The following is a 12,610-nucleotide window of genomic DNA, read 5'->3' as shown; positions in this document are numbered from 1 at the left end:
TTGTATCCAAATTTAGATACATGATGCATTTTTGTGTATATATGAGAAATTTTAGAAAACTATTTCAAGGCACAATTAACCCGCCAGCGACACCTGGGTCAAAATGACTGTTTTTGACAAAGCTGCCCAAAAAAGCACTACAACTATAGAGGTGAAGGGTAAAAATAAAACACAATGAGAATTCGTAAAACAATAAAAACAAATTTAAAGACAAAAAAATATTACAAAAAAAATTACATTAAATAAAAAAATTAAATTAATTAGAAAAAAAAAATTTAAAAGAAATAAAAATTAAAAAAAAAATAAATAAATTTCAGAAAAATTTAAATATTAAAACAAAATTAAATACATTAAAAAAATTTTAATTAAAAAAAATTAAATCAATTAAAATAAAATTAAACAATTTAAAAAAAAAATAAATAAATTACAAAAAACTAAAATTAAGAAAAATTATAATTAATTAAAAAAATTACAAACAAAATTAAATAAATTAAAATGAAATTAAAGATATTAAAAAAAAAAACTAAAAATTAAAATTAATTTAAAAAATTAAAAAAAAGTAAATAAATAAAAAAAAAATAAATTATTTTTAAAAAAATAAAAAATCAAATAAATAAAAAAAGTAAGAAGAAAAAAAATTAAGGCTAATAGAAATTTATTTTTTTTTTCGGTTATATACATACAAACAATGGTTTTTGAATAATTACTTTAAACAAAACAACAATAATATTTATTTTATTTTTAATTACTACTTTAAAACACTGAAAATTGACAGGAACGTTTATTTTTAAAGACAATTAACAAAATTTTTCAGAAAAAAATTATTCAAAAATATTATTAAAAAAAATTATTTAAAAAAAATATATTAAAAATAACTTATAAAAAATTATTTTTTTAAGTCAAAATATGATATATAAAAAAATTTAATTAAAAAAACTATTTTTAATAAATTTTTAAGTCAAAATATGATACATAAAAAAAATTATTTCAAAAAATATTTTTAATAAATTATAAAAAAAAATATAGATAATTTTAAAAAAATTAAAAAAGATAAAATTAAAAGAAATATATATAAAATAACAAAAGTTAATTAAAATGAATAATTTAAAAATAAATATACATATATAAAAAATACATTATAATTATGCGTAAAAATATATTAAAAAAAATAATAAAACTATAAAGTAATTTTAATTCTGAATAAAACAAAAAAACTTACTAAGAAAGAAAAATTATAATACAAAAAATTTTAAATATTTAAAAAAAATTAAATTAAGCTAAAATTCATAAAAATAAAATAAAAAAGTAAAAAAAAGTATTATTTACAAGAAAAAATAAAAAATACATATAAATTATGTGTAAAAAGAAATTTAGAAAAAGTTTAAAAATATATCAATAAATTTTTATTGAATAAAACAAAAAAAAACATACTTAGAAACAAAAATTAAAATAAAAAAATCTAGGAATTTAAAAAAAAATTTAAATTTAGTTAGAATTGAAAAAAAACCAAAATAAGAAAAGTAAATATAAAAAAATTATACCACATAATACTATATATGTATGTAGATATGATATAAAAACTATATACTTTCATCATATATAAAAAATTAAAAAAATATATATACATATTTATTTAAAAAAATGTATTTTAATTAAACAAAAAATTATATAAAAATTAAAAAAAATATTTATCTGAATATTTTTCTCTGGTTTAAAAATATTAAATAAATTAAAAGTTTTAATAAAACAAAAAAACAATTTGCAAAAAAAATTATTCCAAAAATAATTTCCGAAAATTTTTTTAAAGCATATGTTTTTTTTTATTTTTTGAAATATATTTTTGTAAATAAAACAAATCAACAACAAAAAAGTATGGTTTAGAAAAAAATAATTTAAAAATCATTTTTGTTATTTTATTAAATTTTATAATTTTTGATAAAACAAAAAATTTTTTCCATAACATTTTTTTTCATATAAAAATAATAATTTTGTACATACATACATACATATGTATAATATCAAAAGCTACAGAAAAAAATGATTAAAAAACATTCAAAGTCTCTTTCCTCTAACTGCTACAAAAAAAAATTATTTTCTGCGCCACAAACCAAATGCAAATATTTAAACACATGCTCCCTTCTAAGAAAATTCACACACTACCCCAGCGGACCACCGTGTGTGCTGTTGGCAACACATTTAAATGATCATTTCCGTGCCTTTGTTTGCGCTGCACACCCCTTTGCCTATAATAGACCAACACTACTTTCGCAACATTTCATTTCCAATGCTTTTTGCAATTTATTCACATTTTTTTTTTGTAAAATTTGTTTTTGGAGTTTGCGAAAAACGCTTTGCCGCGCAGCATGCGAACCTCATTTGCGCCCAAACGCTGTTTTTTTCTTTGTCGAAAGCATACATTGTTTATGCAGCCAATTTGCTACCGTACTCCTTTGCCACACACACTCCCCCCTCCACCGTAATCCTTTTGTTGCCCTTAATCACGTCGCTTCTCAGCGCTTACTCGCCACGACTTGGCTGTAAATAGCCGCGGGCGTTGGCTGAAATGCATTTTTATCGCTCGGTGGCTTTTCTTTTGTGCGCACAATCAGCTGCGCCGTCGCAGCGCCACACTGTTTACTCCTTTTGCGCGCTTTCTTTGTGCGTCTTTATAGTTTGCCTTTCGCTCGGTGTGTTTTCCTGCTGATGCTGCATTTGTCGCCTGACAGTTGCGATTTCACAAGCACACAGACACAATTATATACGCACACACATACAAAGGCTCTCACTCTCCACACTCACAAAGGGTTGGTGGCTGCGGTGGCGCAACTGTAAGTGGCATTTTGCAACTTTCTCTACGCGGCAAGCGGAAAGTTTAAATGCCACCAATTAGCGTTTCCTTAATTGCGTTGCAGGCGCCTTTCAGCCTCACTTTTTGTGGCTTTCTTGCTGCTTTACAACAGATTTTTCAAGCCTTTAATTCATTTCATTATTTTTGTGACATTTTTTCTGATATAAAATAATTCATTTTATTGCTTGAAGCTGCTGCTGTTGAGGCAAGGTAGCATGCCTAGTTGGCGTTAAGACATATTCAGCATCATAACATTGTCTTCATTGAGTGCTCCGTCGAGCTTTCAGCGTATATTTCCAAGTTTAGTTTAATGACTACTCAATAAAAAAAATTACAGTTTTCAGTGGAATAAAAAAGTAGCAATAATCGCTTCAAAATATATTCAAAACTTGATATAAAACTAAATATTAATAAAAAAAAATTAAATATAATTAAAAAAATTAAAAAATATTAAAAAAAAAAAAAAAAAAAAAAAAAAAAAAAAATTAAAAAAATTAAAATAAGCCAAAATAAAAAAAATTAAGCAATCGATTAAAACATTTCAAAACAATAAATATTAGATAAATTAGTCAAAAATTAAAAACAAATTTACTTAATACAAAAAAATTTAAAATTAAAATAATTGCTCCAAGCATTCTAATCAATTATTATTAAAAAAATTAAGAAAAAAATAAAAATTTTCCAGCAAAATATCCAAAAAAAAATTAAATAAAAGAAATTTTATTAAAATATGTAAAGTTAAAAATTAAAACAAAAATTAATCAAAATATATAAACTTGAATTAATCGCATAATCGCAGATAAAATGAAGATACAATAAATTAGAAAATATAAATTTAAAATTTTCCTTCCAAAAAAAAAAAAAAAAATAAAAGTAAAAAAAAATATAAATAAAGTAATTAAATTAAAATATATGCATAAAAATAAATAAAAATAAATCAAAAAATAAAAATAAATAAAATAGCAAATATGATTTTGAAATCTTCTACCAAAATGTTGAAAAAAAATTTTTCCATTAAAATTAAAAAAAATAAAAAAAAAATTTACATATTAAAAAAATCAAGAAAAATAGAAATTTGTAAATTTTCCTCAAAATGTTGAACAAAAATTTCTCAATTAAAATAAAAAACTTAAAATCAAAAAAATTAAGAAAAAATATAAATTTGAAATTTTCCTTCCAAAAAATAAAAAAATATTGAAAATTAAAATAATAAATATAAACAAAAAAAAAATTAAATTAAAATATATAAAGTTAAAAATAAAAAAAAATTGAAATTTTATCGCATAATAATAAAAAAAAAAATTCAATGAAAATAAAAAATTAAAATATTAAAAAAATCAAGAGAAACATAAATTAGAAATTTGCGCTCAAAATATTGAGAAAAAGTTTTTCAATTAAAATAAAAAATTTAAAATATTAAAAAATCAAGAAAAATATATTTGAAATTTCCCTTCCAAAAATTAAAAAAATTGGAAATTAAAATAATAAATATAAACAAAACAATTAAATTAAAATATATAAAGTTAAAAATAAAAAAATATAAATTTGAAATTTTATCGCAAAATATTAAAAAAAAAAAATTTCAATGAAAATAAAAAATTGAAATATTAAAAAAAATCAAGAAAAACATAAATTTGAAATTTTCGCTCAAAATATTGAGAAAAAGTTTTTCAATTAAAATAAAAAATAAAATATTAAACAAATCAAGAAAAATATAAATTTGAATTTTTTTTTCCGAAAAATAAAAAAAATTGGAAATTAAAATAATAAATATATAAAAAAAAAATTAAGTTAAAATATATAAATGTAAAAATAAAAAAATTGATTATTTAACAAATATAATATATAAAAATTAAAAAATTACGAAAAAATATAAATTTTTTATCTCAAAATGTTGAAAAAAGTTTTCAATTAAAATAAAAAATTTAAATATTAAAAAAAAATATGAAAAAATATATGTTTCAAAATTTTCTTCCAAAAAAAACTTAAAAATTAAAATAATATACATATGTATGTATTTACATATGTATATAAATAAAAAAAATTAAATTAAAAATATAAAATTGAAAATTTCCCTGAATAAGTTGAAAAAAATTTTCTCTATTAGAATAAAAAATTTGTATATAAAAGATTTAAGAAATATAAAAATTTGAAATTTTCTCCCAAAATGTTGAAAACAAAATTTTCAATGAAAATAAAAAATTAAAATACTAAAAAACTCGAGAAAGACATAAATTTTAAAATTTCCCTCAAAATGTTAAAAAAAAATTTTCAATGAAAATAAAAAAATAAAATATTAAAAAATCAAGAAAACATAAATTTGAAATTTTCCCTCAAAATGTTGAAAAAAAGTTTTTCAATTAAAATAAAAAATTCAAAAATAAAAAAATTACGAAAAAAATAAATTAAAAATTATATTAAGTGTAATTAGGGAACATAAATTTGAATAAAACGAAAATTCAAAAAATAAATTTAAAACAATCGCAACAAAAATTTAAAACCAATACTGGTTTTATAGTATTTTAAAATAATATAATTTGTAAAAGGCACACATCAAAAAGACAAACAAAGCATTTCAGCATTCAACCACTAAATCCCACAATTATTTTGATTAATTTAAGGGGGAAAACAATTAATCCCCCAAAATGAAAAACTGAAATTATTTCTAATCGCCTCCTTCAAAGCGCTTTCTCACCTGCCCAGCGCTGACTTCCGTTACTCTCCATTCACAACTTTTTAAGCACTTCATTTACGCCGTTTCCTGGCATCATTGCCATACCCTAATCGGCATACCGACCGCCAGCAGCCGACTACAACCGCAAGCCGCAACAATTAACGCAGGCATTTTTCGTGCAATTATTTGTCACCCGTCGTTTGGGCGATAGAAATCGCAAATATTTTCATAACTAATGTGTGGCTATGTTTGTGTATATGCATGTGTGTGTGTGTGTGAGAAAAGCATAACTCTAAAAGCGCGCTGCCAGGCGCTTGAAAGGGTTACTGCGTAGCAATGGCAACACTGCGAGTAATTTACACTGAAGTGCAGCAATAACAACAACACACAGCACATTAACAGTAATAGGTGTAACAGCATCAACAACAACATAATCATTAATATTATTTTGATTGTAACTGCGTTTTGCAGCCACCCTAAACTGCTTTGACGCCGAATTTCCTGCACGCTAATGAATTTGTATGAATTTCGATATTGTTTATGGTATGTCATAGACCTTTATATGTTTAATACCCTAAACAAGGTTTATTAAGTTTGCCATGAAGTTAGTAATACCCAGCAGAAAATGTCAGAGACGCTATAAAATATATAAGACACAATTTAACTATATTTTATCTGTCTGTCGGTCTATCTGTATATATGCGACAAGTTCCTCAATTTTTGAGATATAGATCTAAAATTTTGCACACGTTGTTTTTTTTCTAAGAAGCTACTCATTTGTCGAAACCGCCGATCTCTGATCACTATAGTATATAGCTACCATACAAACTGAACGATCGGAATCAAGTCTTTATATGAAAAACTCGATTATTTAAAGAGATATCTTTATAAAACTTGACATTAAATATTTTCCTAGATAATGCTACAATCTACCAAAAAATTGTTTAGATCGGATCAATATAGCATATAGCTGCCATACAAAGTTAGTGACCGAAATCAAGTTTTTGTATGGAAAACTTTTTTATTCGAAGAGATAGCTGCACGAAAATTTGCACGGATTATTTTCAAAAGCAACACTACAACATCTCAAGAAATTGTTCATATCGGATTACTATAACATATAGCTGCCATACAAAGTGACCAAGCAAAATCAAGTTTTTATATGGAAAACTTTTTTATTCGAAGAGATAGCTGCACGAAATTTTGCATGGATTATTTTTGAAAGCAACACTACAATACCTCAAGAAATTGTTCATATCGGATCACTATAGCATATAGCTGTCATACAAAGTGAGCAACCGCAATCAAATTTTTGTATAGAAAAGTTTTTTATTTGAAAAGATATCTTCACAAAATTTTCCGTAGATTATTTTTCAACGCAACTCTACAATATTTCAAGAAATTGTTCAGATCGGACAACTATAGCATATAGCTGCCATACAAAGTGAGCAATCGCAATCAAGTTTTGTATGGAAACTATTTTATTCGTGTAGTGTATTATGGCTTCGGTGCAGTCGTAGTTAACTTTTTTCTTGTTTTATCTAAGCATATACATAGTATATACGTATCCATATACATACATATATATTATATATCCGCGTGCTGCTTCGAAATTGCCCTTATTGCAAGCATTTGTAACGTTTATCCTAGATTACTAATGTCCTTAATGCTTAATGTTTTCATTTGTGGCAACATACATACACGCACAAAAACACATACAAGCATACACATACATATATACAAGCTTATTTTTCTCATCACAGCTCTACTCTCGCCACTGTTCGGCGTTTAATGCGTCTTATTTGCTCGAAACCCATATCGAGTCAAAGGCAAGCCGTCCCTGAAGTGCTATTCATAAAGCAAAAATAAACGAAAAAGAAATCAGAGCCTTCTACAAAGCCGCTACACGCATATTTGTCAAACAATCGCACCCTTTTTGCAGCGCAGCTAGAAAAATTTGTCATAACTAAGTGGCGGGCAATCAAAAATATACACTACAAACGAATACATGCAACCCTTTCACACAAAAATCGCACACACAACATAAATAACGGTATCTATATAAACACGCACATACATGCATGCACACATAACTGTATTGGTGTCGCCACTGTACCAGCAATCTCCTGCCGCATCCACTTTATTTGCTCTACAATGGCAATAATGCCATACACTTTGCACTCATTGTGCGCATACTTTTGTGACACACTGGTGTCAGTGACTTATAAGCTGTCAGCTGTTGTGGCGGGGGAGCTTAAGTGTTTTCGAGCAGCGTCTGATTGTGTTTAGCGGATTATTTTTGATTTGTTGTAATGCCAGCTAATTACTGCAGCAAAGTACTCTTTGGAAGATTATAGGGTGTCGATTGTTTTGGGTGGTGCAGGTGTCTTTGAAGTGGAAGTGCAGGAAAATTCTCAAAATTGAGGAAGTCTAGCTTTCTAATAAGCCAAAATGAGTTATTAAAAAGCTGTACCAGCAGTATTTTATCAGCGCTCTCTCTCTATTCCTTTATAGTCGATGTCGCTCTTTCTGAGTCAATCCATTCATCTATCTTTTTAAGTTTCTCTCTTTCTCTCTAGCTATCTTTCTGTGTGCCTCTCTCTTATATTTCGGGTGTGTGTTCTCTCTCTCTCTCTCCTTCTATATATACATATGTATTTCCATAGGTCTCCCTCTCTATCGATCTAAGTTTCGGAGTCCCTCGAAATCTATCTCCTTATATTTTTAAGTCTTTCTCTTGCTATTCTTCAATATCTATCTCTCCATCTGTATTACTGAAACTCTTTCTCTCTATCTTTTTGTATTTCTATATGTGTATTTTTACCTATACCTCCCGATCTCTCTCTCTCATTACCTTGTATTTCTTAAACTCATTATATCTTTCTGCATACAATAATTTATTTGCCTCTCCCTGCCTCTTTCTACTTCTCTGTGTGTCTCCCATTCACAACATCTACCTCTCTGCGTGTTAGTATGCCTCCAACTATCTAGTACCAGTTTTCGTCTCTCCCTTTAATCGACTGTCTCTCCATGCATCTCTTTTTCTATTTATAGTTCTAACTTTTTCTCTCTCTAAATTTCTGTGTCTCTTTTCTATACAAATATATTTATATGCCTCTCTCGTCTTCCACATAAGCCGCCGTGTCTCTCGCTATCTCAATATCAAACATTCTGGGTCTCTCTTTCTCAGTTTTCCGAGAGATATCACTTGGGGGTTTGTATCTCAGAAATTAGTCAAAAGATGTGATATTTGACGCTTCAGTGGTAGATTATTTCTTTTAATCAACAAATTAAACACTGATGAAAGAAGACTCCTCATAAGATCTCTCAGAATCTGAACCTCTCTTTTTGAACACCATATTTATACATAAATCTAGCTAAGTTAACTTGTACTTGGATATTCTAATTAGTTTTTTGCCATTCTACCAACTGTTGTTACAGGCAAGCCCTCATGTCCAATCGCGGGTCCGATTCGGACAAACTGAATCCGACACATGTCAGCAGCTCACGTGCGCCACTGCATTTGGGACATACCGGTCGGCCACCGCATCACTTGCATCCGCATGCGGCGCTACACGACAATCAGGCGGACGACGAGGACAAGCTGTTGGATGTGGTCGGACCGCCGCAGAGCCCACTATTGCCTTTGAGTCATTCGTTGCAACAGATGCATGCGCATCAGCAATCCGGTAGGTCTAAATAAAAGTATATTACACAAATATATGCTTGAAGTAAGATCAGAAGAGAGCTTAGCTCACTTCGGATCGCGCATCCACATTTTTACGCTAGTATTACGCACGCTTCAACTCACACATTTATTTTCTCATTACCGCCATTTTTTGTTTATTTAATTTAATCTATTCCATTTTTCTAACCAATTTAAAGCCCTTGCAGCCTGGTTCAACCATTTGGCCGGTGCCGGCGATCATGCGAACGAAGAAGCTCTACGTCGTCGCCTACAATCCGACGATGTCGAACGTGATGGCAGCGATTCGAGCTGTTCGGAGAGTGTGGGCGGCAGCACGGGTGGCGCATTCCGACCCACCTCCTCGGGCAGTCCGAAAGAAGGCGCTGCTGGTGGTTTAAATGCAGCTGGCGCATATCCCTCACCGAACATTTCGGTGGGCCCACCGATACACCCGTCGCCGCATCTGTTGCCTTACCTCTATCCACATGGCCTCTATCCGCCACCGCATCTGGGGCTGCTACACAATCAGGCAGCTGCGGCCGCCGCCATGAATCCGGCCAGTCTCAATCCGGGCTTGCTGTTCAATGCGCAATTGGCGCTCGCCGCACAACATCCCGCCTTATTCGGACACTACTCAGGACATACGCCCGTCTCACCGCTGCAGGGACTCAAGGGACATCGCTTCTCGCCATACAGCTTGCCTGGCAGTTTGGGTTCTGCCTTTGATGCTGTTACGCCTGGTTCGAATGCGAATCGCGGCGGCCCGTCAGGCGCTGGAGATGCCTCCACACTGGGACCCGGTAGTAGCGGTCCCGGTAGCAGTATAGAAAATGGACCGCGCAGTTTGAGCTCCAGTCCACGTCCACGTGCCTCATCCAACTCGCCGCCGACGCGTCCGATTTCTATGTCGCCAACGACGCCACCATCACTGCTGAAGCGGCAGAATTCACCCTCAGAGCTGAAGAGTATCGAGAAAATGGTCAACGGACTGGAAGTGCAACACAATGGTAGTGGCAGCAGCGCTGGTGTAGGCATGGGTATTGGTATTGGTGCGCTGGTTAGCGGCGCTTTAGAGGAGCTGCAACGCAAGACACCAACACAGGTGGATCAGTGACATTTGTTTGATCGAGACGATAACGACCGTTCGTCCGTCATCGATCTCGACGATGTGTGACCGCAAGAGCAGGTTTTCCTGTTGCTTTAGTGGGCTTACAAAGGAGCCTACGCGCATATGAACGCGGTGGCAATGCAGCTAACAAAATGGCAGTCAAAAAACTGCACTGCGACAAAAATATGTCAATTGCTTGTTAGGCTACTAGGCTAAGGCTAGAGTGTAGTGTCACAGTCTAAGCCTCTACCGCCAATGCACATTTACTTGTCTCTCATATGTATATAATAATAAGTACGTATGTAAATTTAGCTTAAGTAGTATAACAAATAAGCCTAAAAGCGTTTATCTACTTGTTTAAAACTATGTTCCACATATGATCCATACACAAATGTTTACTAAAAAGAGTATTTTCGTGCAGAAATGCGGCAGTTAAATAGAAGCAATGTGACGGCAAGCTTAACAATGTATGCTTGTTTCGTAAAAGGTGGCGTATAACGGTTTGTTTCGAATTTTCATCACATACCAATGCTGTACTGCATGTGTTACGTGCGATTTAGTTGTTACACTGAACGTTACAAGAATATCTATTGAATTCTGTGCACATATTAAATTTTTTGCTTACGTTCCACATAGCATCCACACAAATTTAACATATTTTTGCACGCAAAGACTTTATTTTTTAATACTTCTTTAAAACTTCGTTGAAAGCAACACAAAAAGTTATGTTCCACATATAATCCACATACGTTCCACACTGTATTTGTTGTTCTACATTTGCTTTAAGCATTTTTTAGCTGTTTCAAGTTATGTTTTTGTTTAACTGGCGCGTCTGCCTACACCAGCAACTATCTCTGCAAGTATTGTATCACACATATGTAGTTAATTATATAGGTTTAGCATTATATAACTAAAACAATTTTGATTTTTGTACACTTTTGCGTTTTAAATTTAGTTAACTTTTTAAGTTCTCAAACCAAAGAGTTACTTTCAGTGTAAAAAATATAATTTTTTCTAACAAAACCTAAAAATACTACTAAAACTTAGTTCTTGCTACTTAGAAACTTGCATAAAAATATAATTGTGTTTAATTTTGAAAAAAAAGTTATGTTATAACATTTCTCTTAATTGTTCCGCACGTGCACTGTGAAAAATATTTAAAAACACTTCTCTTTAGCCGCAAATGTAAGTGACTTGCCCCCCAAAACCCCCAAAAAATGCCTAGTAGCTTTAGGAGAGGGCGTGGCGTTCAACATTACACGCTCAGAGTATTATAATTTAACATAGGACATTGTATAAATGTGTAATTTTTTCTGCAAATAATTTAAAAAAAATTAAAATATAAAACTAATAGGCGTAAAGGCTCGTATTATTTAGTTTAAATTTTTTAAATGGTAATAATTTGTTTTTGTAACAGTTCAATATGTTCCTCACTTACATGTAATAATGTTTTTAAATGATTTTTTTAGTTAAAAATGTTAAATTAAGTTTTAAAAATATGTGAAAAATAAACAACAACACTTTTTTCGCCGAAAAGTGCAACAAATGATTTAAAAAATACACTGTAAAACAAAATGGGAAAGCAATATTAATTATAGTTAATTAATGCACTGAAATATTAATTAAAAATTACACATTTGTTTGTTTTGCGCTGTTAAGAATTTCGGTGTGCAACAAAGCATAAAAATATAATAAAAAAATTTAGTGTTGACAACCGAAAAAAAATTAAAATAGTTTAAAGTAAAAAATGGCGAGAAAACCGCTTTTTAAAATGAACACACTGTAATTAACAAAATATAAAAATAAAAAAAAAAATAACACAGCAATTCAGGAAAAATGCTGAATGTAAAATAAATTAAGAAAAAAAAATAAGAAAAAAATAAAATAACTAATAAAAAACAATTTCTCAGCAATAGCTTAAATACGAGTATGTGAAATTACCACCCTTTAAATTATAAAAAATTAAACCTAAATGTAGTATATATAAAAACACAAGCGTATATAGAGTACATACACACATATATATTTATAAATTCCTATAAAATTTATATATGTATATTTAAAAAAAAGTAAATAAATTGATTAGTGTAAAAATGCATAAAGTCCCACTTATCCTTTGAGTAAATTAAGCGAGAAAGCAACAAAAAAGCAGAACACAGTGTATGAAATTTAAAAAAAAAATATGCTATATATATATAAATAAAAAAAAATATTAATATGTACTAATTTAAATGCATATAAATACATACACATATATAAAATTCACAGTAATGTACATAGTTACAATTAAAT

General features: G+C 29.3%; 1 protein-coding gene across 7 annotated transcripts in view; it reads left to right on the top strand.

The window, feature by feature from the left end:
• Positions 1–12,136, top strand: part of LOC126760554 (optomotor-blind protein) — a 279,713-nt gene extending 267,577 nt beyond the window's left edge. For 5 of the 7 annotated variants that reach the window (XM_050476262.1, XM_050476260.1, XM_050476266.1 and 2 more), the window contains 2 exons: positions 8,955–9,211; positions 9,408–12,136. In XM_050476262.1, the coding sequence (XP_050332219.1) occupies positions 8,955–9,211; positions 9,408–10,324 (1,174 nt within the window). In that variant the 3' untranslated portion in view covers positions 10,325–12,136. The remainder of the gene's footprint in view (positions 1–8,954; positions 9,212–9,407) is intronic. The other 2 variants (XM_050476267.1, XM_050476265.1) reach the window with 2 other exon arrangements.
• Positions 12,137–12,610: the final 474 nt, after the last annotated feature.

The sequence above is a fragment of the Bactrocera neohumeralis genome, chromosome 5 (genome assembly GCF_024586455.1).
Source record: "Bactrocera neohumeralis isolate Rockhampton chromosome 5, APGP_CSIRO_Bneo_wtdbg2-racon-allhic-juicebox.fasta_v2, whole genome shotgun sequence".
Classification (NCBI taxonomy): domain Eukaryota; kingdom Metazoa; phylum Arthropoda; class Insecta; order Diptera; family Tephritidae; genus Bactrocera; species Bactrocera neohumeralis.
Note: the sequence above shows the minus strand (reverse complement) of the source record. Positions and strands in the feature narration are given on the sequence as shown.